General features: G+C 42.4%; 1 protein-coding gene across 1 annotated transcript in view; it reads right to left on the bottom strand.

Moving 5' to 3' along the window:
- Window positions 1-8,084: 8,084 nt before the first annotated feature.
- The window catches only part of Arfgef3 (ARFGEF family member 3), a 114,752-nt gene continuing 94,901 nt past the window's right edge, over window positions 8,085-27,935 (bottom strand). Inside the window, exons 25-34 of the mRNA XM_013026803.1 lie at window positions 26,209-26,312; window positions 25,168-25,312; window positions 22,372-22,500; window positions 20,165-20,341; window positions 18,384-18,498; window positions 17,118-17,220; window positions 16,759-16,890; window positions 14,287-14,408; window positions 11,376-12,606; window positions 8,085-8,627 (exon numbers count right to left, since the gene is read on the bottom strand). Of these exons, the coding sequence (XP_012882257.1) occupies window positions 8,436-8,627; window positions 11,376-12,606; window positions 14,287-14,408; window positions 16,759-16,890; window positions 17,118-17,220; window positions 18,384-18,498; window positions 20,165-20,341; window positions 22,372-22,500; window positions 25,168-25,312; window positions 26,209-26,312 (2,450 nt within the window). The 3' untranslated portion in view covers window positions 8,085-8,435. The remainder of the gene's footprint in view (window positions 8,628-11,375; window positions 12,607-14,286; window positions 14,409-16,758; window positions 16,891-17,117; window positions 17,221-18,383; window positions 18,499-20,164; window positions 20,342-22,371; window positions 22,501-25,167; window positions 25,313-26,208; window positions 26,313-27,935) is intronic.

Here is a 27,935-nt window from a genome sequence, read left to right as displayed (position 1 = left end):
CCAAACACATTCATCTTTATCTAGTCCTGCCGACTTAGTGGGAAACCAATTTTATCAGAGAGAAATCCTTCCAGCGAGAATCAGATGAAGGAGCTGCAGAAGAGAATAGGACCAGAGAGCTTGCACATCATCCTGAGGTAACCATGGTGACCACTGGAGCTGGGAGCATCCGGGGCTTCCACCTCCCCAACTGAGAGGGAACCTAATCTTTGGCAGGTTGGTTCAAAACATTAGCTTTCAGATTCTCCTTCCCTTCTTGGCACCAGTTGATAAAACAGTTCGAAACAAAATTATTCCCTAACGATTTATTCTTATTAATTTTTAAATTAGTCATGATTACAAGAACTAAATAAAATAGTTTTAAAAAATGATTGTGGGAAACAGTAAGGCAATGAAAAGACTTCAATGACTTCCATCTACATAGGCAAGGACTTGAATCCTTGATGCTATTTTCTGACCTTACTAATTCAGGTATCTAACATCATTATTTGCTAGTCATACAAGAGTCTAAATTAATTTAAACAATGTCAGAGTGCTTATCAAACAGAAGTCTTCAGAGAAATTCTATTGGATCAATAAGAATTATGTATAATTACACACTGTGTAATGAGGGATATTACCCTGAAATCATTCTTTTTATAGTATTTTTTCCTTTTTACCCTCTTCTTAATGGATTTTTATTCATCTACTTATTTGTTTTTGAGATGAGAATCTCTCCATGTGGGTCAGGCTAGCTTTGATCTCGTAGTACTATAACCTCAGTCTCTGAAGTACTTAAAATTACATTGATGGATTTTCATTGTGTTCGGGAGTTAAATTTAATAAAATTTCATATTATCAACTCCAATTCTTTATACTTTATATATTCTCTTTACTTTTTAAATAGAAAGTGAATTTCTAGAGTTAAAATAGAAATGAAAGCCCCATCTACACTTGCGTAATGACAATTTCACTGGATTCCCAAAGCTTAGGGAATCACTTTTATGTTTTTCCCATAATTTGGAAGATAAGCTAAAGAGTGTGTTCTTGTTTGTGTACATGTCTGCACAAACACAACATATTTACTAAAATGTTAAGTCAGGCATACTTATTCCTCAAAAGGGAGTTGGTTTATTTTCCAAATTTCCATGAAGCTATTAGGTAGATTCTTTACAGATATTTCTCTCTGTAGATATAGCTCTCTATATAAAGAAATATCTGTAAAAGTATAATGAAAACACTAATTCACACCAGAGATTTAAATGAATAATGGTAGTAGGACATGTTGTGTCCCATTATCTTGAAACACTGATATTTCAACGATCAATGCAGAATCTAAAACAACTGCAAGCAAGCAACTACTCAAAAGCCTCTGTCAGCCAGGAGCCAGGGTGTAATAGAGCTGACATGGGGACATCTCATCAAAACTATACGGAGAGAAGTACAAACTCTACATACTTAAAGTTAAAATCACCTTCAATACAAGTCAAAGGGTCCACGTGATACAAAGAATCACTCAGAAAATCAATGTTTCTAAATACAAAGACAAGAAGCTTAGACTTACGTCACTGTTCCATAAAACGAATACATTCATTGTCTTCTAGCGTGTAAAAACCAAATGTTGGTATAATAAAACCGGAAACTGGGAAGATCAAACAGGAATGGTTCACGTTATCCAATTACAAGTTGTCTGCCCAAGAGGAAGTTCAGTTTTTCTCTAGTGCTTGATAAGTCAAGCTGAGGAAATGTTTTCAAGGCAATGGTTCTCTGTTTGGTCCTCAGAGCAGCGGCATTGGCCTCACCTAGGATCTTAGAAATGCAGATTTCCAGATGATTTAGAAAGTCTGGGTATGGGCCCAGAAAGCTGTGTTTTTGAACAAGCTCCACAGGTGATTCTGATGTATGCTAATGAATGAGAACCATTGTTCTTAAGACAAAAGAAACTAGACAACTATTGGTTAAGCCGCTGGAGCAGGATCGAACTACAAACAACACTTAAGGTTGGAAAGGATGGAAAGATTACCATTGGAGGGATCCACTAGCACTTTGGTGAACTTTGATCACCAAGGGAGCCAGTGTTTCCTCCCTGGAACCCCTGCGCATTATCCAAAGCCACAAGGACAAGATTTTGTAGTGACTTTTCTTCAATTGTTAAGCAGTGTTATTGTTTATAAGGAAGCTGAACATTGTTCTCCACTGAGTTTCTTCTAGACAATCTCAGGGAATTATTATTATTATTGTCTTCAAAAGGTAATGTTGTGTTTTAGAAACTTAAATGATATTCTATTGCAAAATCTTAATGAAATTCTTAGTTACTTCAACATCAAACATAAAGACTACAATACAGCCAGAGAAGGGAGGTTTTAAACAAATATTCTTTCTAGATTGCTCCACTAATGGATAAAGGGAACTTTTTTTTAAAGAAGGCATAATGATAAGTTGAATTCTTTACCAATTTTATAAATCTTTCCCAATATCAAGCTCATGTTTTTGTTAAAAAGTGCTTACAAATGTTCTTTTGCTTCTCTAAGGCCACACTGGAACTGGCAAGGCTCATGGAAGTGGTACTCTAGTACATTTCAGTTTTGCCCTCGGCCTGCTGCAGGATTCTGGCATTTCGGCCTGTCTCCTTGTCTATACAACAGGTAGAGATGTTGAGGTGTGATGGCACATGGTTACTAGGGATACTGTCCCGATGCCCTCCGTACCTGGACTTTTCATCGTTCTTATCTAGCCAGTTGCTTCCTTGTCGGAGAAATTCCATTTTGGAAAATGGTGATTGATTTGGCATGTCCTCAAAGTCTGATAACGACCTGTAACTTTAGCACTTCTCAGAGAAACAAGCCAAGAGGCACTGGTGGCTACAGGGCACTTTGTTGATTAAATGGTATTTGTAAAGGTTTATGAATGATGCATGTTATTTTAGATTGCTATGTTGTTTTTCTGTATTAATTGCTGGCCACGAGAAGTGATGTTCCACCATTTTTTCCCTGATTCTGTGAGTTTTTCATAGTAATACTCAATGCTCACTTTGAGATTCAAGTTTAGATTTTGATTTCCTTTATCTTTCTAAAAATGAGTTGTGTGCAATCTATTTATCAACACATTGTTTTCAAGTCTTATTTTAAAATAAATCTCATAACATCCCAGACAGATCTGGACTATCAAGCAAATAATTATTTTATCAGCTTTGCTCCCTGAGACTTTCCTTTCATACTAGAGAGCTTATTATGTGGACCTAGAGCCTGGTATCTAAGAAAGAGTATGGTCTTTGAGTCTAGTGACACTTTTTTTACAACCAACTTTGCCTTTCATTTGTGATCTCATCCCCTATGGTCCTGTAATCGCATATGAAAAAGAAATGAGAAAAATACTTCGTATTTTACCAGGTTATTGTAAGGAGGTCCAGGTCACAGACACTCGACATATCACCTTCTTGCTGTCACTTCTTACTGTTGTTATGGTTTCTAGACAAAGCTCTTCATTCTGTTTAGTTTGATGGGACTGACACTGTATAAGCAGTATTGTGATATATTTGGGGGAGGTCAGGGTTATTTATTTGTAACGGCATTGTCTCCCTAGTAAGCCTATTAGACTGTCTCCACTGCCTCTGTATAAGCGTTTTCCTGAAAGCAAACAAGAAGCCTAGTGATCATCAGACCAGGAAGTCTCAAGTCAAAATAATTTAAGTTCATTTGGATAAACTGTGACTGGACAACTGATTTAAATAAAATATTTACTTCTCTTAAAAATAATTTAAGATATGTGTGTCTGTGTGTATGTGTGTGTGTGAGAGAGAGAAAGAGAGAGGGGGGAGAGAGAAAGGGGAGTGAGAGAGAAAGACAGAGAGAGAGAGAAAGACAGAGAGAGAGAAAGAGAGAGAGAGAAAGACAGAGAGAAAGACAGAGAGAAAGACAGAGAGAGGCTTGAACTCAGGGCCTTGTAATTCCTAAGTAGGCACTTTGTGCTGAGCCCCTCCTCCAGCTTCTTGTCCAAAGCTTGTGCCTGGACTACAATCTTCCTATTGATTGATTGACTGATTGTTGTTTGTTTGAATCTGGAAAACTTTTCGGCCTCAGCCGGCCTGTAACAAGATCCTCTCAACCTTAGCCTCCCAAATGGTTAAGATGACTGACATGCACCATGAGGTCATCTTCTGAATGAGTATGTTTGTGGGAGTGATCTTACCTATATACCTGGGCTGGCCATAACCCAAATCCTCATGATTCAGTCTCCAAAGAAGCAAGGATTGCAAATGTGGGTCCACCAACATCCAGCTTATTTAAAGTATTTTAATTTTTCCTGGGGCCTTACTGACCAGTTATTAAATGGTCTAAGATTGGTAAAATATGTTACTATGGAAAAGGCTGGCATACAAGGGGAGAGAGTAATAAGAGGGTGTGAGGAGGTGGTCTAACCAAGTTTTACAGCTCATGTGTTGATGTAGGAGCTAGGCAGGGCTCTGTGAGCTGCCCATCCTCAATCCTGATGTTCTTAAGAGCAAGCAGGACTCTGGGAAAGAGTAAAGATACTTGGTCAGGTCCTTCCTTCACTGAAGACTTGCACTCTTTCAGAACTTGTTTCATGCTGTGACTTTACTAGAATGTAACAAGAGAACAACCTCAACTTCTGGTCATATGTTGTTGGCAGTAAGCACAAGAAATACAAAAGCAATGTGTAAAATCTTGTTCTGCTTAGATTTGTATCTATATAATATTAATAATGATTTTTAACTTCAAAAGGCAGCATAGATTTAGATCTTACTGCTATCTGAAAAGTGATGGTGAGGAGAAAAACACTTTGTATTTCTTTGTTGGTCATAGGGCTTGAACTCAGGGCTTGGGCGCTGTCCCTGAGCTTTTTTGCTCATGGCTAGCACTCTACCACTTCCGAGCCACAGCTCCACTTCTGGTTTTCTGATTGTTAATTGTAGATAAGAGTCTCATGGACTTTCCTGCCCAGGCTGGCTTCAAACCATAATCCTCAGGTCTCAGCCTTCTAAGTAGCTAGGATTATAGACATGAACCACCAGTACCCAACAACACCTAGTATTTTTCAAGACTATGGGACAAAGTGAAGGAAGTGGGGGGGGGAAGCATTTACTGTGACATTGGATGCTGGCCAGACACCAGAACAGTGAGTGGAACCCACAGAAAGTCTGGAAGGGTCATTGTACCATGAGTTGCTACTCACCCTCTTTCTTCTCCACTGGCAGGAGGCGTCCATTGACGTCCCCCTCCCTAAAGACTGTTTTGTATCAAGAAGATTTCTTTCTGGAAATTGAAAATGTCCCTAGGAGGCTACTTTTCTGGTAGAAATCTGAGGTGGACATGACGTTAGTCAGCTCAGGAGTGCACAGAACATCAGTTATGGCTCTGGGCTGAAGGGCCATGTGGGACTGGCACTGGGCTGGAGACCAGATCCTGAGAGGGGGACCAGGACCCCCTCACAAAACTGCAGGCTAAGGGCCTGGGGCGCTGCCTAATCGTCCTCTTAGTTTTTAAATTCACTTTTTTCTTGTGTGTATTGGGAATTGAATTAGGGCTCACACATATTAACCAAGTACTCTACCATTTGGATTGTGTCCTCAGGCCTTTCATTCTTTCTCCCCCACCCCCACCCCATAAATGTAATGTACAGAGGGGTTGAAGTTACATAAGCCAAGTAATAAGTACATTTCTTTTTGAACAGTGTCACCTCTCCCCTCTTGTTTCTTTTTCATTTTGTGTGTCTGAGATAGGTTCATGTACCCTTTCTCTGGCTGACCTTGAGTTCAGCTTCCTCCTGCCTCCACTTTCTGAGTAGCTGGGATTATAGGCACGGACCACCATTACTTGGATTATGTTTTCATTCTGTGTGTGTGTGTGTGTGTGTGTGTGTGTAATAGTAGGGTTTGAACTCAGGGTCTCATTCTTAATAGACAGGTGTTCTACCATTTGACCCAAGCCACCACCACATTTACTATTGGGACCTGTAAGAAGAAGAGTATTTGGACACACTATGAGGGAAACATAAGCTAGCCTTGGATCTCTTAACTGAGAATCTAGAAATCAGAATTCATTCTCCCATAGACATTAGTATACTTCTGGGACACTTTCATGAAAAATTGCTACATGGAAACAATTTTACAAACACTTGAATTCTATATATTGCTTTGCTGTATCTTTTAATCTCAGTAAATTGTAAATTGTACTCCCAGTAAAGTACTCCTAGGCTCACCAAGATGTGAACCTCAGAGAAACTATGAAAAGAAACAACAACATAAGCATGGGTGCTGCTTCTGTTGCGGGAGGGCATTGTGTAGAGATCTAATGCCATTTGTAGACAGAATAAGCTCATTATCCTAATGATGAATTATCTCAAGAATAAATACTTGTGGTAGAGCTCTTGTGTAGTATGTGTGAGGACCTGGCTGCAAGTCTCAGGCCTGCAAAAATGCAAAACAAATGGTTGATCTGTTTCTACACTGAAATCACTACTTAATGAGTGAAAGCTAAAGGCAAAGGAGTATCTTATAAAACTAGAAAAGCGTCCCTTAGATTCTGTAGTGATTTCTTAGATGGATTCCTTCTTGATCACCTAAAGAAGTCAGAGGACCCTTTCTTGCTCTTCACTTTGTAGATAGTTTAAAGACTGTTCTAAAGGAGGGCAAAGTGTATAATCACTGGATAAAGGCCAATTTATTTTAAATCCTTACTTCAAGCTAAAGAATTGATGCTTCATTTTTAAATGATGACCTGGGAATACATTTTTAGGCACTGGAAAGTTACCGTATATGCTTTAGGAGTGAATTCTAGAATGTATGTAAGTGTGCTTGACAGAAAAGGCTCAACCATTATTACTGTGTAAGAAATAGAAAATATGTTATTGTACATGCTGAGGGAATAAATCAGTGGTAGAGCATGTATTTAAACATGTGTGAGGCCCTGGTTCAATCCTCAACAACTAATTATATATATATGCATGTATGTATATATACATACACACATGCATGTATATATCCAGCCCAGTTACTCCCATATATATGTATGTATATATCTATACATATATCTATACATATATATACACATATATGTTTATGCATATGTATATATACATATATACACATCCCTCCACACATATACTACAATGTATTTCAAAATTATTTCTAATAACTTCTTTTCCTAAGGGAAAGAGCTACTTAAAATTTTGGTTTGAATAAAAAGGCTTAAAATATAGAGTAAATTTACTTGCTAGAGAGAAGTAGAAAAAAATTAGTTGTTTTAAAGTCCGTTGTGTCCCCTCCCTTTTACTGTTGGTTTCTTCTGAGTCTACAGCTTCTATAACTGACACCTCAGTTTCACAATTATGGTGTCAGATTTTAAGTTTTGCAACGATTCCATCTCAATCCCTTATCCCACCCCTACCAGCCGTTTCTCTGGAACTTCTCGCTCCCTTCCCTGAGAAGTCTGCTCACTGGATGTGTTCCTTTCCTTCAAGGACAGTGGTATAAAATAAATTGCATCTGAATATTTTATCATCTTAAAAGCCAAGTATTGTACCTAAACATCAGGATAACTGTGGGACATAGAAATGTGCAATGAAAGACTAAGGCACCATTTTTCTTTCCTTTCCTTGTCTGCTCTGGGAGCAGAAGCAGACTAATGAGACACACAGGGTAGATGGGCAGTCTTGTGTCTTTTCACAACAAATATGCCAGCCAATATCACTGAGTGCCTGTGTCCAAGGCCTCATAAGCCACAGACTTAAAACCCCACAGGAAAGAATTTTCTTCCTTTAGAAACACAGACATAAAGGCACTCCTGTACCTTACATGTGGGGAAGTTGGTAAATAGTAACTTGAAAATCTTAACAACTTAGAACAACATTGAAATGCTCTTGACTGTTTCATGATGAAAGTTGTTTCTTGATTATGACACTAATAATACGTTAGAGTTGTTTTCTTCCCAGCCAAACCCATAACCACTCTATAAATTTTCTCCCAGTTAATAATGTCTGATACTAAAGGTCTGAGTGTTTATGTATCAGCTTGACGTACCAGCAGATATTTTCACAGGGCTTGCATTTATTTTTAAACGATGGATCAAATGGATCAGTGTAGTGCTCTTAGAGAAGTGGTCCTAGAAAATGACCCATTTGGGGGCAACTTTGCAAGCAAAAGTAGTTGGAAGTTAACTTCAAGATTTAGAAATGTATTGAGAAATGGTGACTCGTCTCTAGTAGTGTGCAAAATCAAATCATTTGTGTGACTGTATCACCTCGGTAGCCAGAACAGACAAAAAGGCTCATTGGTTACAGAGGGGTTGGAAAGGCTTGGTTTAACTAGGTTTCAGAAAATCAAGTTCTCTGAGATCTAGTTTCATTGGGGCTGGTGGTGGAGAAAATGCGATCAGTTGGGTTATGGCAGGCAGATTCTAACCCCTGCTCTCAAGTTTTCTTGATGGACTCCAGGTCTTTCACACAATGATGTCATAGACACGGCCTACCCGACCCAGCCATTCCCTCACAGCCTGACGAACTCTGATGTCAGTCACGTGGCAGGTGAGCTGGCTGATGCATGGAAACACTGCTGGCTGGAGGGCAGTGAAGGTCTGGTCTGGAAGGATCTGAATCTGATTGAGAACTGTGAGCACCATGTTGGTCCATGCCTAAGAGAAAGGATTAGAGAGAATTGCTGACTGACTCACATTTCACTGAGCATTGTGGTTAAGTCCTGCCAGTTGGTGGGGTGGATTTCCTCAGGCTTTAATCATTTCATGTACCTTTAGTTAAAGGTGGTTTTCACTTCACATAGAGCAGGATGGTAAAAGACTCCTAACACATTCAATTGCTTGGATTAAAAACTCTGTTGCTTTCCCTATATTTTATAGGACATTTGATGCTTTTAATCAGTCATTTTTATAATAGCTAGATGACTTGGAAAAATGTTGCCTTAATTCAGGAAAACTTTAAAATCATTAAACAAAATGCTAATATATGAAAAAGCAATTTAGTATATGATTTGCCAGGAATCTTATTTGTTAAAGAATGACCATACATCTTACCAGGCCTGGATACATTGTACTCATAACCTGACTTATGGAATCGTAACCTCTTTGTATAACTACTTAATAATATTAAACAATGCAAAAGACAATCTAGTCTTGTTTTCTTTTTTTTATTTTGCCAGCCTTGGGGCTTGAACTCAAGGCCTTGGTACTATTCCTGGGCTTCTTTTGCTTAAGGCTAGCATTCTACTACTTGAGCCACAGTGCCACTTCCAGCCTTTGCTGTTTATGTGGTACTGAGGAATCGAACCCAGGGCTTCATGCATGGTAGGCAAGCACTCTTCAAACTAAGACACATTCCCAGCCCTTGTTTGAAGTTTTGAGGATTCTTCATTCTGAAGTTTGATTCTGTGTTCAAGATATTTCAGAGGAAAATAAGGCCACTTCTAAGATTCATGCTAATTTCAAAGTTATGTTCATACTAATACTATATTCTTATAGAAGTTCAGAGATACCGATGATCCCAGATCATCTTCTTTAATGATCATTATTAGTAATAGTATTGGCAGTACTAGAGTTTGAACTCAGGGCCTCATGCTTGCAAAGGCAAGTTAATCTACCAATTGAACCATGGCCTCAGACCTTTTTGCTTTCATTCTTTTTCAGAAAAGGCCTCACATTTTTTCTCCCAGGGCCAGCCTCAGACTACAACCCTCCTACCTAAGGCCTCCCTTATAGCTGGTGAATACGACCATGCCCAGTTCATTGGTTGAACGAGACTGGCCTTAAACCATGATCTTCCTGATCTCTGCCTCCTGAGTAGCTGGGATTGCAGTTGTGAGCATTGTGTCTGGTCCCGATCTTTGGATATATGTACTATGTTTTTGAGAGGAACCTCTAATTTAAAATGAATATTTGGATTATTTTCAAAAGACTTTCTCCAGATGCTTCCATTTCTGTTTTCCTATTTCATCTATTCTCAAGTGGAACAAACCACACCCACATTATTTTCCTCTCATACTCACTTTTGATGAGCCACAGGATTACAAATATCAAATACAGGAAGGAGCAGGCACATTCAAAACCCCCTGAAGAGGGAGAATCTTCACATGCTCCGCTGGGTTAGAAAGACTGGAGGTGAGAACAACTCCCTGCAATCACCACCTAGTAATATTTAGTCATGCTTTAGAACTGTGGTCTGCCTCCAGTGCTGACTCATTTGTGTATTGATTTATTTCTTTACATATTGCCATGCTGGGGCTTGAAGTCAGGGCCTAGGCACTGTCCCTGAACTTTTTGGCTCATGGCTAGCACTCTATCACTTGAGTCACAACTCCACTTCCAACATTTTTGCTAGTTAATTAGAGATAAGACTATTATGGACTTTCCTGCCCTGGTTGGCTTTGAACCTTGATCCTCAGATCTCCACCTTCTGAGCAGCTAGGTGTAAGCCACAAGTGCCTGGCGAAAGATCATCTGTTGAGTGAGCGTTAGTGTTTAATTGTACAGGTGGGCTCCGCATTCTCAGTAATGCCTGCTCCACCAGACAAACTTAGTTTTTGAAGTTGTTGGAGAATGAAATTTGTTCCCCACTGTTAGATTGGTCCACACAGATCCTATAGCTTAAGCTCAGGCCATCCTCTGACTTTGCAGTTCATGTTCTGTACCCTCCCTCCACCCGCGCCCCCCCCTCCACCTCCCATCTGGTTTCTACTGGATCTTTGAATGTAGACACAAGCCCTGCAAGGGAGACCCATCAGGAACTTGCCACCGGGATCCTGTCTGCATGATGAGGTCCTGTCTGCATGATGAGGTCCTGTCTGCATGATGAGGTCCTGTCTGCATCCTGGGGTCCTGTCTGCATCCTGGGGTCCTGTCTGCATCCTGGGGTCCTGTCTGCATCCCGGAGTTCTGCCTGCATCCTGGGGTCCTGTTTGCATCCCAGAGTTCTGCCTGCATCCTGGGGTCCTGTCTGCATGAGGGGGTCCTGTCTGTGTCCTGGAGTCCTGCCTGCATCCTGGGGTCCTGTCTGCATCCCAGAGTTCTGCCTTCATCCTGGGGTCCTGTCTGCATCTTGGGGTCCTGTCTGCATCTTGGGGTCCTGTCTGCATCCTGGGGGCCTGCCTGCATCCTGGGGTCCTGCTTGCACCCTGGGGTCCTGTCTACATGGAATCCTGTCTACATGGAATCCTGTCTGCATGAGGGGGTCCTGTCTGTATCCTGGAGTCCTGCCTGCATCCTGGGGTCCTGCCTGCATCCTGGGGGCCTGCCTGCATCCTGGAGTCCTGCCTGCATCCTGGGGTCCTGCTTGCATCCTGGGGTCCGGTCTACATGGAGTCCTGTCTGCACGAGGGGGTCCTGTCTGCACCCCGGGGGCCTGCCTGCACCCCCAGGCCTGCAGGGACCTACCTGGATCTGGGTTTCTGCATCTCTCACGGAGATGCTCAGTGAGCTCCCGGTGGAGCCCGAGCGAGGCCTCTTCTCCTGTCGCAGCAGCTCGGGCCCAGCACTGAAGGAATGGCGCATCTGTCCTTGGTCCATCAAATGCTGGGGTCTCTGGAGCAGCGGGGAGTCCGGGACCCGGGGTCCCAGGGGCTCTCCCTTCTTATCCACCTTGACGTCCTTGGGGAAGGTGGGCAGATTGTGCTGCTGCTGCTTCCTCTTCTTATATTCCGTCATCAACTTGGAAATGGTCTTGTCGGCCGCCATGGTGTAAATTTTATTCCCGGCATTCTCCCACCACTCCTTCTTGCGGCCAGGACTCTTCTTCTCCACCTTGGGGCTGAGGGGCGGCATCCGCAGGTCCCCGCCGCCCAGCCTGAGGCTCGGAGGCTCGCCCGGGGGCTCCCGGGGCTGGCTGCGGTCATCCTCCGAGGGCGTGTCCTTGCCCGAGAAGCCCTCGGTGCCGGTGGACGGGGTGGACGACTCGGACTGGAAGGAGGGCAGGATGAAGAAGGGGTCGCTCTTGAAGAGCGGCGGCTCCTCCAGGCTGCTCTCCAGGTCCAGGTGCATCTGGATGTAGTGGTTGCACAGCTCCATGCACAGCTTGTGCAGACGCTTGACCAGCCACACCCAGTCGGCGTTGCTCACGGGCTGCACGCTGAGGGAGGGCAGGCGCGCGCGCCAGCGCCTTTTCTCCTTGCCCCGTGGGGGGCTCACCTGCGCTGTCTCCTCGAAGATGTCCTCATCCTCCGAGGAGCACTGCTGCGAGGAATCCGAGCTTCTCTCCTCGTCCTCAAACAGCACCTTCTTCACCTGCTCGGCCGTGATGGCCTCTTGGTTGGTGAGCACTGCGCACACCAGTGCGTGGAAGTAAATGTTGAAGCTCATGGCGGACTGGCGGTAGAGGTTGGCAGCGCCCCCGATGCCAGACACCTTCTTCAGCAGGCACTTGAGTCCTGGGCTCGTGTCAAAATCCCGGGCTGTCCTGTAGGAGTCCAGCAGCAGGTCAAAGATGACAGCCAAGTTCTGCATGGAGATGTATCTGAGGAAGCCTGCCAGCTTGGTGTCTGGCACTTGGACGGTTTTTTCCTCTCCAGGCGAAGGACCTTTGACAAATTCTTCTAACAGGATGTCGTACAGGTTCTGCAGTAACACTTGATGGGACAGCAAGCTCACCACGATCTCCCTGAAAGAAACGCTGAGAACGCCAACAAAGGGGCTCGCGGCTCCCATCCACCTCTGATGCTTTAAAAATGAGGCCGCCACGACCCATTTCCCAGTGATACCTGGGAAATTCTAAACTAAATAGCTGTGTGTCAATATCTCCCCGCCCCCCCCCCCAAAGGAGCCAACTTCCACTTTAATCACAGCTTGTAGAATCCTTGGTATGTACATACATACACACACACACACACACACACACACACATACACACACACACACACATACATATATACATACACACATATAATCCTGAAAGCCTAAAATGTAAGTCAGGCTGCTAATTTGACATCATCAAACCTTAGGAAACACATATAAGAGTCTTATAAAAATGTTAAAACTGAGTATACTTATGGGACATAACACATGTCACTTTCTTTCATAGTTAGGAGTTAATAAGCTATCAAATCAGGACAGTAAGAAATTCTTTCCATGTTAAGTGGGTTTCCCCCTACCTTCTACCCTTTTCTCTTAATCCCAAAGCATTTTGCAACCAGTTGAAGTTTGGCTCTGCTACCAAACCGGTTTCTCTAAGATTAAGTGTTCATGTGCCAGGTGCACATTGATCAATCTTCAATGTTCCCAGAATGTGTAGGAGAAGAGTGTCAAATACTGAAGAGTTAATGCTGTGGGTACAGTAAGGCCAGCATGGACAAGTCAGGGAATGAGTTGATAAGGTAATTAACATCTTTCTAAAACAAATCTAGGTGAGAAAATAGCATTGGCTGATGAGAATTCCCTTGTGATGGGGCCTGGGCTCCTTCACCAGTGGTGAAGTCATTTGGGTTCCCCAAAATGGCCCTCAGGAGAGAAGGTAGACACCAGGCCCACTCATTTCTAATCAGAGCATGGCCCAGGGAAGGGAGTTTTAGATGTAAATGTTTGAGTGCCAAGTGATTTAACCTCCTCAGTTTTGTGAATTCTTTTTTCTTTTTCAGTGCAGGTACCTGGACTAGAACTCAGGGCCTGGATGCTGTTCCTTAGATTTTTTTACTCAAGGCTGGAACTTGAGCTATACCTCTGCTTATGGCTTTTTGTGGTTAATTGGCAATATGATTCTCACAAACTTTCCTGCTTGGGCTAGTTTCAAACCTCTATCTTCAAATCTCAGACTCCTGAGTAGGTAGGATTATAGTTGTGAGCTGCCAGTGCCTGGTGGCCAATAATATTTCTAAAGGACTCTATCATATATGCTTTTAAGAGCCGGGTTCTAGCCTCTTCACATCTGAGTCATAATCCTGGGTACCTCAGAACTTGACTGCATTTGGAGAATGGGTCTCTAAAAATAAAAATTAGTCAATAGGGTCTATCTTAAGCAATTATGACTGCTGTCTTTAAAAGAAGAGGAAATCTGAACACACTGAAAGTGATTGTAAAGGAAAGATATCAAAAGAAACTCTGCCTGTAGCTTAATCTCTGATTTCTGGCTCTGATCTCTCTGCTATTTATTCCCCATCCTGTAGTACTTTGTTATAGCAGCTTTCACAAACCTGTTCATATAGAATGTGGGGAATTTTGTTAGAAGGTTAACCACTTTCATGACATTTGTTGCTAAGTGATTCCAACATGTTTGCTCTGTTCTTGGCCAAAGCATGGATGAAAATAAGCAAGAACCGAGACTGACTGACTTTCTTCCTTATCTGCTCTTTATGCATACCTTTTCTTGGTATGTCCATTTGGCTTCTCATCAGGAGGCAGCTCGATGATGAGCTGGCAGGACTGAGCGTGATCAAAGTTGTTTGGAGTCTTTGGGGAGCACTGAGTGTCTAGCATGAACACCTGCAAGAGTGTACCGAGGAACAGTCAGAAATGCACGTCTTCTACCTAGCTGGATGGTCCTGGACTAGAGGCTTATCCTCTATTCATTTCCTTACCTAAAAAAATGGAGATGATATTGGTTTCTTACCTAGCATATTTGTTGAATTAAATAAGTAGATATGTGGGTACTACATACACAGATCATTAGAGCAGGGTAAAAAATGTTGACTGTTGACTCTATGCTAACAATATCACAACTTCCCTGCCCCGGCAGGCTTCGTAGTGTGATTCTCAGATCTCAGCCTTTTGAATAGCTAGGATCACAGGAATGAGCCAACAGTGACCAGCTTCTAAGCCAGTCTTGCTGCTGGAAGGGGCTTCCCCTTTTGTTTATGACATTTCCTCTCCTCAGCTTCTGTGGACTGGGGACACATTCCTTTGCTTCAGACCCTGCAGAGTCACCACACCCTGGGATGTTAGGAACCAGGCTCTAGAAGGGGTGAGAAGCCCATAGGAGCAAGTTCTTGTTCTTCTACCGGAGCCCTTGAGAAGTCAACTCTGCCCAGGAAACTTTCCAGCCCCCCAGTGTGGGAGGGGCTGGGTCCCTAACATTGATATTTGGGAGATCTAAGGTTATCATTGTGTGGAGGGGGACATTTTATTAAGGCTTCAAGCAGATCTAGAGAAAAGGAGCCTTTTGTATAAAACTTCTAAGTCACTTTGTGTTTTCAAATTGAATTCAATGCTGACAGTATATATACATTTGTCCTTTTTTGATTTTTTTTTCAGTTGTGGGGCTTGAACTCAGGACTTGGGCGCTGTCCCTGAGCTCAAGGCTAGAGTTCTATCACTTTGAGCCACAGCACCACTTCTGGTCTTTGAATGGTTAACTGGAGATAAAAGTCTCACAGGGACTTTTCTGCCTGGGTTGGCTTTGAACCGTGATCCTCAGATCTCAGCCTTCTGAGTACCTAGGATTACAGGCCTGAGCCACCGGCACTTGGCTGCATTTGTGAAATAAGTTTCCTATGCTAAACTCAGGATCCTCCCTCATGGTTGTCCTGCTGCTTATGAAGATACAAGTCAAAATGTGATCATGGGTTCAGCCAGCCCATGGTTGCTGGGAATTTCATTTCATGAAAAGTTTCATTTTTTGCTATTATAAATAGCATTGTGATGAATACATATGAACTTAGGGATGATATTTACATATTATACTGTACCTGCATACTTAGGGAGATATTTGTAGCTTGTGGTAATATTCTATGATCTGTGATTCAGTAAGCCAACAGACACATACTAAGTGAACACATACTTCTATACCAGAGAACCATACAAAATTTATTCTCCGCAACTTACGAGGATACAACCCAACATTTATGACCTTTTTTTGGGGTTGTTGTTGGTCATGGGGCTTGAACTAAGGGCCTGGGCACTGTTCCTGAGTTTTTTTTTTTTTTTTTTTTTTTGCTCAAGGCTAGTGTTCTACCACTTTGAACTGCAGCTCTACTTCCAGTTTTTAGGCGGTTAGTTGGAGATGAGAGTTTCTTGGCCTTTCCTGCCTGGGCTGACTTTGAACCACAGTCCTCAGATCTCAGGCTCCTGAGTAGCTAGGATTGTGTGTGAGCCACTAGTGCCTAGCCATTTGTGACCTTTTATATGCACCTCAAAAAGAAAGAGGTATCAGTTAATGATGGCTCCTGAACAGTTGAGTACATTTTCATGATTAGGTACATTCAACTCAAAATTAGGAAGCCATTTTTAATTGTTAGTCTGGGTTCTGGATAGAAAATCATTAACAACAACAAATCAAATACATTCTGTCATCCTTAGGCAAAGTATAGTTTAGCTGTAAATACTTTGTAGCCTAGACAAGTTAGACATGTAGTCTTGGGGGCTCAAAGACTTTGGTTGGGGGCTGGGAAGGTGGCTCAGTGGTAGAGTGCCTGCTTTGCATGCATGAGGCCCTGGATTTGATTCCTCAGCACCACATAAGCAAAAAGAAAAAAGCTGGAAGTGCACTGTGGCTCAAGTGGTAGAGCGCTAGCCTTGAGCTGAAGAGCTGAGGGACAGCGCCCAGGCCCAGCATTCAGGCCCTATGACCAGACCCCCCAAAAAAACTAAAAAAAAAAAGACTCTGGCTGATGTGGGTGCTAGAGTTGGCCATGGGTGATCATGGGCCATCCCCAGTAAGGAGTGATGCTACTGATTGGGGTAAAGTCATTGCGGGGAAAGCACAGTGTAGGCAAGAGGTCAGAGTCTGGAGGCATACATCTTTGCCTAAGGGGAAGAAAGGCAGTTTGGTCATGCAGGACCTCCAGGACTCCCAGCATGCACCTGGGGCCCCCAACACCCAACCAGCAGCCCTTACCTGCTGGGCCATGGCTCGGATGCGCCAGTACTCAGCCTCAGCACTGGGGGAAGAGGATGGGGCTGCCACTCGCACCTGGCAGCCTTCCCCGCTGAAGCTCTCTGTGCCACTGTGGAAGCAGCCCAGCAGGTCCTAGAGGAAACAGCAGGTGGTCACTGGGGTATCCTGGCCCAGTGCCAGGCCCAGTCTGGGATCAGGCATTGCCACTGGGCCTGGACAAAAGCAGTGACCCACCAAATTCTTTCTCATCCTCTTCAAGGTTCGTGTGAGGCGGCAGGGAACGTGTAGGTGCCTACCTGGATGGCGCCTTAGGGGGCAGGGAAGAAGAGAAACACTGGGGCTTTCTCCTCCCAGTTTACCTTCACTGGCTTGAGGGTGGCAGAGAAGGCATCCTGCAGGGCACAGCAGGCCAGCCGCCACATCTCCTCAGTGAACACCGGGCCCGCTGTCACCAGCACGTACCTGCCACGACAGCCAGACATGTGTGTTCCCACAGGAGTGGGGACCTTACGGACATTTGCACACATTGATTCTGTAGTTGCCTGCTGACATTGTCTTCTCATGCTTGCCTTTCTTCTGCTGGTGTTAAATGGTCGAGACACTCTTCTCTTTTCCTTTCTTTCTCTCCCTCCCTCCCTCCCTCCCTTCCTCCCTCCCTTCTTTCTTCCCTTCCTTCCTTTTCCCTCCCTACCTTCCCCCCTCTTTCCTTCCTTCCTTCCTTTCCTTCCTGTCCTGGGATCTGAACTCAGGGCCTTATACTTGCTAGGCAGGCAGTCTACCAACTGAGCTATACCTCCAACCACTTTAAATTTATTTTCTGTTCTGGAGCTGGTCTCAGACTGTGATCCTCCTATTTCTATCTACAGAGCAGGTGGGTTTACCACACCTGGTTCAAGATACTATTCTCTAAAGCATTTTAACAGAAATATCAATGGATCCCCATTGCAAATATGCTGATATTCAAATTTGGGCTTATACAAGGGTATATATTCTGTACTAATTCTTCCATTTCAATTCATTAAAAAATCATTTCTCTACAAATGATAAACAAGTCTGCCCATTGTCAGTCCTCATGCTTAACTCTGTGCATCTATTCATTTCCAACTTGGAAAGTCCCTATGGAAAGTGTGCTCACTGACTATTAGAATGAAGCTCTTATAGACTCCTCCTCCTCCTCCTCCCACTATTATGCTTTGCCATTTACTCCTCACTGTTGTAATTTCTTCACGTGATCCTCCCTCTGTTCTGTTAATGACTACTTCTTTTTTGACACATTTTTGCTAACTATCCCAAACCTGCCTTAATCTCATGATCTCCCTGCCTTTACCTTCTGAGTGCTGGGCTTATAGTCACATACCCCCACACCTGGATAACCTGTTACTTTGAATGGTCCATAAACTTCAGAATGTAGATGTTCATTTATGTTACTTTCCATATTCCTTATCTTTATTACCCAAGGAATATTTGCTGAAATGAATTATTACAACTTAGTAATTTTTACTTTCAAATGTCATTTTTACTTATAAAAACCATCTAAAAAGTTGCTACAACTAATGATAATTTAATTTCCTTGGATGTCACCATAAAATTCCCAATCAGTAAAGTGCCAGGAACCTCTGTCTCACCGAATGCAGGAGCAGCCCACTCGGGAGATGGTTTCCGTGGGTTTGGCCACACAGGCCACCAGCAACTCAAACAAGTCCTTTAGCATGGTGTTGATCATGCCCTCGTATCTGATGTCTGTGGGAAGAAGAAAGATCTGAATCTTAGAGCTCTAGGGAGAAGGGAAGGATTGAAATGACCATCTAGAGTAGAAGATGAACACCTGAGCCATGGGAAAATAAAGAGAAAAAAACCAGAACAATGAGAGAAATGGCAACACTGGAAACCCTTGGAAAGAAAAATGGCAACACTGGAAACCCTTGGAAAGAAACATTTTTCCTGGATTTTTATCAAATTTTCATTTTGTTTCATACACAGGACAAGACAAAATGTATGACTTGCTTCTGTCTGTCATATATTTTTCAGAGATAAGCATGTGATTAATTTACTTAAATAGAACAGAATAGGCCATTTAGCCTGCATATTAGCTGGGACAAAATTTAAATTCTTTTTTTTCTAATAAAGATATATTAAGCATACTTTCCTTATTCCTGATAACTGAATTAAATGGTTGTAGGAAAACTTCTTAGGGCTGGTCAATTTGGCTTCTGTTTGCATTCTAGTCCCAGACTCCAGGAAAGTAGACTTCCCACGAGCACATCCGGCTTTCTCAACTGAGAAAGGACTGTCCAGGTGATGCTCCAGAGGCAATTTTCAGTGGAGTCTATAAGGGTTCCATGCTGTGTAGCAATGCCCTGGTCAAGCCCATTCACTCCTAGGGCCACAGTCACCAGGCTGCATCTGAAAAGACCCTCTATTTGCTCTATCAGTGATCTTATTTTGCAAGGTGGGCTGTGCTTACTAAACTTAGTAGGGCTCTAGCTTCTTATCTGCTCCATGACTGTCCCTCTGGTTCAGCATTCTCCTTAGTTTTCTATCTTCTTCAGCATGGGAAACTATCGCCTTATACTTTCATATGCCTTGCTCTTCCAGTCTATAAGCTCTGGGGCAAGCAGCCAAACTTCCTCTGCTCCTAATTCCCCAAGTCTTCCCATGGCAGATCATGAGTGAGAATCTGCATTTCACAAAGTTGACTTTGGCACCCCTGCTTCTTGGCTCCTTCCCATCCTCCAGCTGCAATGTACTCCCCATCCTATGCTCCACACCTTCCCCAAGTGCCACAGACATTAAGACACTTCTCTTCATCTTGAGTGTTAAATAACTTCTTGCCCACAATGAGGCCTTTCAAACAACACCACCTCCTCCATTAAGCCTCCCTGGGTGAAAGACAATAGGGTACACATCCTCCCCACTTTCATAGCCCCCTAGTATGATGATGATTTGCTGGTCCTGGGACTTGAACTTTGGGCCTGGGTGCTGTCCCTGAGCTTCTTTTACTCAAGGCGAGTACTCTACTACTTGAACCACAGTACCATTTCTGGCCTTTTTGAGTAGTTTATTGGAGATAAGAGTCTTGTGGACTTTCCTGCCCAGGATGGCTTTGAACTGTGATCCTCAGATCTCAGCCTCTTGAGTAGCTAGGATTACAGTTGTAAGCTACCGGTGCCTGGTATTAGTATCTTTTTAAAATGAAACAAAACAATAAATACTAATTACTCATGTATTTGGAGTGTTATGTTTGATAATTTTATAGGAGATGCAGGGACATCAATTTCCCTACTAGATGTCTGGTCCTGATCATGTGATTCTCTGTTGGTAATTCCCCAGGACAGAGGTGTTTACATTAGCTGTTCACTAAACACTTAGGAATGCTCAGAATGACCTGCTCTGGTGTAATAGGTACCTGAGTGCAGGAAGCTTTGAATGTGTTCCACCACCAGCTCACAGGACAGACCAATGGCGTGCTTGAAATTAGCAGAGGCCACATCCCAGTAGGAGTGGTCTTTATGGCTACGACGGAGCCAAAGGGACATCACAGGAAGGAGAAGATGAACAACTGCATAGATTCCAAACCCTGGTCCTGAAAAAGAGAAGTCAGGGTCAGAGCCATGATCTCAAAGGCTCAGCGTCATAGGTCTCTTTGCAAAGATCTCCAGCTTTCCTGAGCAGGTACAAGGAAGGTTTATCATGGAATGGGGGCATATCCGTGACATTTTTTTTCTTTTCTCTAGCAGGAGTTCAGTTATACAAGTAAAATGTTAGTCTATTCATAAATATTCAAATACCCATAAAGTTAAATATTGATCAACAGAATTTTGATTCATCAAATGAAAACACATGGATATGTATGCTAATAAGGAACTGTTTCAAAATCTAAGTACTTAGACTTACAGGGAACACATAGAAATATAGGTTTGTTTACTTACTCACACTAGGTCTTGCTTTGTTGCCCAGGCTAGTCATGAATTCCTGGGCTCAGGCAATCCTCCTACTCCTAAGCAGATACTCCTAAGTATCTGTGACTACAAGCACATGCCATATTGGCTAAAAGTTTAAAGCTACTTTTATATAAATAAGATAATATAAACCTTGAGCTGCATATTGAGCAACAAATTTTACTGCTATATGCTATTTTTACTAAACATATTGGCAATAGTTTACTAATCTATTCCTTTACTGATGGATAGTTTAGATGGTTCAAATTGTTGGCTGTGTAGACAAAAATCTTTGTGTTTTCTTATTGAAATGTTAACAGATGTTAGACATTCTGATTTTAAAAGCAAGGTATCCTTTTATAATCAACATGAAAATTACATGAATATACAAAAAGGGAAAAAACCTTAATCTATAAGTATAATTACACTTCAAAATGTTTCCTTCTAGTAGTAGTAGTAGTAGTAGTGTGTGTGTGTGGGTATGTGTGTGTATGTGTTGGTACTATGGTTTGGACTTAGGGCCTTGTGCTGTTTTCTTCCTTACAGCTCTTGCTCTACTACTTGAGCCATGCCTCCAGCCCTACTCTTTTTTGCTAGTTATTCAGAGATGGAATCAACTGAACTTCTTCTTTTTTTTTTTGGTCCGGTCATGGGGCCTGATCTCTGGGCCTGGGCGCTGTCCCTCAGCTCTTCAGCTCAAGGCTAGTGCTCTACCACTTGAGCCACAGCGCCATTTCCAGCTTTTTTTTTCTTTTTGCTTATGTGGTGCTGAGGAATCGAACCCAGGGCCTCATGCAAGTAAGGCAAGTACTCTACCACTGAGCCACCTTCCCAGCCCTCAAGTGAACTTCTTGCAGGCCAATTCAAACCGTAATTTTCTGGGTCTCAACCTCCTGAGTAGCTAGAATTATAGGTGTCAGTCACTTGTATCTGGCTCCTATGATTTTCAAACAAACCTTCCTCATGAGGGATTTGGATATTTTCTTGTCACTGAAAACCACTAGCAGCTTCATTTTAGGTTCTGATTCTGTTCATACAAACTAAAATGTCTATAAAAACTTTCTTTGACCTTGGGAAAACTGGGATGAAGAAAGGCATATGCTAAACTTGATTAATTCTGAATAAGAAATGACTTTCCAAAGAGCTCTTCTCTTCCTGTACAGCTGTGGGACTGTGCTGGGAAAATACTAAATGCCTTTGGCTCTAACCACTGTGACCTGAATACAAACAATACTGCCTATCCTGTGAGGGGTTGGCTTATGTCTGTCTAGTCCTGGTAGCCTGACTAACAGTCGTGAGGCTAAGAGCAGGCCCTGCAGGACTGGCTGGGTATAAAAGCTGTAGGCATGGAACATGGCAAAGCCTACGGGCTTATGGAAACATTAAGAACCTCCGTTTGATTGACATGGGGCTCCAACATACCCAACCCACTGCCTACCACTTGGCTTTCGTAAATGGATGGGCAGAAGCCATGTAGGGCAATACAGGGAGGGGCCTTAGACGTCATTACATTGTAGCTTTTTAGCTGGAGAATCTAGAAAACATGCGCATCTATGAACAGATATGTCTTAAGTTCAGGAAAGAGTAAAAACAGGTAGATATCCATGGAAATGCCTTCCTGAAAAAAGTTTTATGGATGACAACTCCCTTCCAAAACCAACACAGACACATTTACCAGGTGTTTTGGTGACATCTCTTAACAGCTCGAAAAGTAAATCCAGAGTTGGTGGTTGGTGCTGACGTGGACAGTTGGACACAGCTGCTGTTAGCTGCTCCAACAGGATGATCCAAACTTCTATGAGACCTGGAGACCCAAAAAAGACCTCCATGAAATCCAGACAAACATAAGAATCACTGCATAGTCCAAGCGAACACTGCACGTAATGGCCGTGTGCTGTCAGGGGTTAGCCATCACTCAAGGTGTCAGCCCTGGGGCTTACGTATGTGGAGGTATTACAATCCACATGTTCTCACACAATCAGAAGGAAAACCACTCGAATTCTTTCTTTCCTTATAGAAAGGTGATACACTATGTGAATTCTATATGGAAATGATTGCCAGACGCTCTGGAAGTTGATGATGGGTAGAAATATGAGTTAGTCATTTAGTTCTATCACCTTGGCCAATCATTGTGTGTGTGTGTGTGTGTTTAATTATTATTATCATCATTATTGTTAGGTAGCTGTACAAAGGTTACAGTTCTACAATCGAGGTTACGAGTGCAACGCCAAGGTCACCTCTTCCCCATTTTCCTCCTTCCCATCCCTACTCTCAAGTCACACACTTCAGATTTTACATGAGGAAATTGAAAATAACAACTGCATTTTCTCCCTCCATTCCTGTGCTCCTTCCCCACAAAAGAAACCAGTTTCTACTTCCTGGTATTCATTTGGATAAATAGTAAATTAGTTGTCCAGTAGAATTACACTTCCTCTAAGTTGGTCAATTCTTTTTATTTTTTTTTTTTTGGTCAGTTGTGGGGCTTGAACTCAGGGCCTGGACACTGTCCCTGAGCCTCTTTGTTCTTAAGGCTAACACTCTACTACTTGAACGACAGCACCACTTCTAGTGTTTGAGTGGTTTATTGGAGATAAGATGCTCATGGGGACTTTTCTGCCCAAGCTGGCTTCAAACTGTGATCCTCAGATCTCAGCATCCTGAGTAGCTAGGATTACAGACATGAGCCACTGGTGCTCAGCCAGAAGTTTTCCGGTGGCCCCAGGGCTGATTCTGTGAGCAGACAGACAGACATAGTAGCTAATAGTTGATGGATGCATTCTGGTGCTGTGAGCTGGAACACACACCTGTCTGCCTGGGTGGAGAGACTGAGCACCACCTTGGCACTTCTGCACTTCTGCCACTGCGGAAGTCTGAGGCCCGGCCCTGGCTGCCTTCCTGGATGCGTTGGAAAGTTTCAAATGCTCAGTAAAATTTATTCTTATCTAATCATTACAATGAAACCTTCATTAAGACATGGTGGGACGAAAGGTGAATTAATTCAGTAGTGATACTTACTAGATACTGGGTTGAAAATGAACTATTCAACTTGTGGGGAAGGGGGCTTCAGGAGGGAATAAAAACCAGGAAAAAAGGAGGGAAGAGGTGACACTGTTCAAAATGTACTCAGTACTGACTTACGTAACCCCTCTGTACATCACCTTTACCATAAAAAAGAATACTTCAGAAAAAAACCTCCATTAAGCAAAATCTGGTTAGTTTTCCCAGCTATATTTATTCCTTCTATAGTTCTTCTTCTCAATTCATCTGAATTAGTGAAATTTTATTGCTTTTTACGGTTCAGTTCTACTGCTTATGATTTCTACCAAAAACTGGGAATCTTCTAGCCACTCCCATTAATAAATTTGTGACAGGAAAATAAAGACAAAATTAAAAACAAAGACAAGTTGCTTCTGTCTCCAAGTCCTTTTAAAACAAGGTTTGAAACAGTCTGGGCCCAGTGGGCTGGCCTATGTGAGCATCATTCCCATTTCTAGATGTGGAGCAGAACAGGATTTTCTGAGACAGTAGACGGCAGGCATGAGCATGCACTGATCCACCTGAAAATTCCCCAGCGTCACCACAACAAACTCGGTGACTCACAGGGGATTACACGGGACCTAATTTGAAACAAAGTCTTTAAAATTATTCTTTCCTGAACCTTTGGCTTCATCAGTCACAAATAGATTCTCTCTTTAGTAATGGCTTAATTTCCCGACTCTTTAACCCAATAGTCCTGCAGGAAGTAATTATATAAAGACTGTGTTTCCTGAAAGCCATTAAGGACAATTACCAGTTAATTTAAGTACCAGTGCAGCTTTGTCCCGATTGGCTAAACTCAAGAGAAATCAAAGTCTGAAATAGCATTCAGAGGAAGCTACAGACTTGTGCTGCTGTTTCATTGAAAAAGGATTGGTAATGGTTATAAAGTGTCAGTTTTACTTTATATAAACTTGTTCTGGGAAAATCATTTAAAAACAATAGAAATAATCATGTATCTATAAGCTAACTCATTTCCTTATGATTTATAAACTAACTTCTCTTCCCTCTCCTCTTCCTTCTCTTCCTCCTCCTCCTCTTTTTCCTCCTTCTTCTCTGGCAGTACTGGGGCTTGAATGTACAGCTTCATGCATTTGTTGGCTTTTCTGCTTAAGGCTGGTGCTCTATCACTTAAGCCATGGGTTTATTTCCATTGTGGCTTAAGCATTTTTTTTTTTTTTTGGTCAGTCGTGGAGCCTGAACTCTGGGCCTGGGTGCTGTCCCTTAGCTCTTCAGCTCAAGGCTAGCGTTCTACCACTTGAGCCACAGCGCCACTTCCGGCTTTTATTGCTTATGTGGTGTTGAAGAATCGAACCCCGGGCCTCATGCATGTAAGGCAAGCACTCTATCACTGAGCCACCTTCTTAGCCCGGCTTAAGCTTTTGAAACTCTGAATATAGCAAATAACTATGACCAGTTTAATCCATCAATTTACCTGTCTCATCATCAAATTCAGATAGGACAGATTCAATTCCATCCTCACTGCTAGCAGATTGCTCCTGAAGTCTTCGAGGCAAGCTAGCAAGCCGTCCACTCAGGAAGATTGGCTTTAAGGGCATTTTGTAGATTTTGGCTAATAACTGAGTAAGAAAAAGACCACAATATACAATATAATATAATATATAATATAATAACACACTAGAAATAGTGTCCTTTGTATGTTAACAATAACATTCACATCAGTTAAAGGGGACATAGGAAACTGGGGACATTTCCTATGTATAAAATTGAGTTACTTATGATTTGGATTTATTAGGTAGTTTACAAGAGGCTTTTATCCCAGGAATCAGATGAAATAGTATTCAATGGCCATCAGAAAGTAGATTTTTTTTCAGTACATTAAACACATAGAAGGTTTTGTTTTTGTTTATTTTGCCCACACTGGGGTTTGAACTGAGGACTTCAATGTTTCCTACATAAGCAATCTGTTGCTTGAGCTAGGCATCGAGCCCTTTCTGCTCTGGTTCTTACTTTTTACTTGAATGTGTCTGGATTACAGTATTCTTATTGTAGCTGGGGTGACAGGTTATGTGTTTCCACATCCAGATTTTTCTTTTCTTTTCTGAGATGGAGTATCATGAATTTTTTTCCCTGGCTGGCCTGGAATTGCAACCCTCCTCAGCTCAGCCTCCCACATACCTGGAATTACAGGTGAGAGTTACCAGGGCCTGGTGAATACATGAGTTGTATGGACTTTTATAAATCTACCCAGGGAACCATGAGCACGTCAGGAATGTTCATCAATGGGAGATGTCTGAGAAGAGATATTGTAGGATACAGGATTCAAGACTATGGCCCCCCCTTTCCTGACTCTGCCTCTAAGAAAGCAGAGTGGCCAGAGTACCCAGGACAATGGAAGAATCGATGGGCCAGGTGTGGGAGAGCGGGATGTCTCCTGGCCTTTGGTAAAAGGTATTCACTCATCTTTTATAAAACCCTCTACAGCAGATGTAGGGCTGAGTGAGCCTCCCCTTACCTGAGAACAGCGTCTGAGGTAGTCCAGGGCAGGGAGGCACAGGTCTGTGGACGTGGCTCCTGGCCCAGGGACACAATCTCCAATTTCTTTACAGTCTACCTCCCCTAGGGTAGCATGAGGGGAGACAGAGGCAAACAAAATGACCATGCTTTCCCCCTTAAGACAGAAGATACGTTCACTCACCTAAGTTTACCAAAATAAAGAAAAAAATTACTCCAAATTGCACAACCTTGAAAGAAATCTCTCCAGTTATTTATTTCTCCTACGAAGAATATTTTTCCCATATGCTACCTCAGGACATTTGGTGGCTGACAGTTGTCTGGCATGTGAGCACACTGTGATTCCCTTCTCGGGGCCCTGCTGTTGGATAGGATAACTTCTGAGGCTCTGGTGACAGGACAAGCCCTATGCTGGGCGGGGATGAAGGCCTCAGCCTCTCTGGGAAATCACTGTGTTTGCTGTAAGCATGTGGCCCTGGGTGATGATGATAAATGAGGATTCTGGGAAGAGTCTAAACATCTGGGGTTTGCAGACAGAGACTGCTTAACTGAGTTTACATAAATTTATTTTTATACATGTGTAGGGATTTAATATGGCTATAGAAAGGCAGCTGGATTTTCTTATAGGTAAATAATAACAGAGAATTATAGTTTTTTGTTTCGTGTAATTATTTCTATACTTCTAATAAAATCATTCCACATACTGTAATTGTTTCTAAGTATCTATAATTGTAGCAATAATTACCCTCCCCAGTGAGTAAACAGACATAATTACTAGGTATTAGTTAAAATTCAGAATCAATGAGGCATGTTTTTCCTTAAACACAACGAAACAGTAACAAAAATGTATCATGTTTTAGATCAGGGTTGACAAGCCCTTTTCATAAAGGGCCAGACACTTTACTAATAAAATACTTGAGACTTTGTGGTTCATACTATCTGTATCATCACTTCTTAACTCTATTGTTGTGACATGAAGTCAGCTCTAGACAAATGAGCATGGCTGCCAATAAAACTTTATTTATAAAAACTGTCAACAGGTCAGATTTGTTTGGCTGGTGGCTTCCCTAGTTTGCTAGCCCATGGTTTACATTAATATACCTGACATTGTAAAAACCGAGTTGATGTTAAATTCATGTGCAGATGAACAGGTGAAATTAAAAATAAACTCATCTCCTAGCCTCTTGATTATAGGAGGGGGTTCCAGATTTATTTTTGTGTTATGCATGCAAGTCTATGTGAATGGTTCTGGCTAGTGCTGGGTCCACAGACAGCATTGACTGATCCATAGCCCAACCCCAACAATTCTATCTTATAATGCAGAGAAGAAAATAGAACCTATCTTTTTACAAATAGGTTCCACATATACACTGATAATGTGGCATCTCTACTTTCAGCCTTCAACTCTTCTCTAAGATAAAAATCTCAAATTTTTAATCTACTGTAAAGTATCTCTGCCTGAATACTTCACAGAAACCCAACCTCTTAACTGTCCAAAGGATAAGCCATTACTTTTCTCTCTCTGCTATAGTCTGAATCTTTGGGTCCTCATGGCATAAAAATGTCAAGTGGAAAATGTCAGAGATAAACAATGCATATGTTTTTAAGTAACGTTTTGAATAGTGTGATGAAATTTCACAGGGTCCTGTTCCATTCTTCTCGGGATGTGACCCATCCCTTGCCAATGAATCTAGGCTGCTATGTTGTCTACCTATTGTCACTCACTAC

Source organism: Dipodomys ordii, unplaced genomic scaffold (genome assembly GCF_000151885.1).
Source record: "Dipodomys ordii isolate 6190 unplaced genomic scaffold, Dord_2.0 Scaffold97, whole genome shotgun sequence".
NCBI lineage: Eukaryota > Metazoa > Chordata > Mammalia > Rodentia > Heteromyidae > Dipodomys > Dipodomys ordii.
Note: the sequence above shows the minus strand (reverse complement) of the source record. Positions and strands in the feature narration are given on the sequence as shown.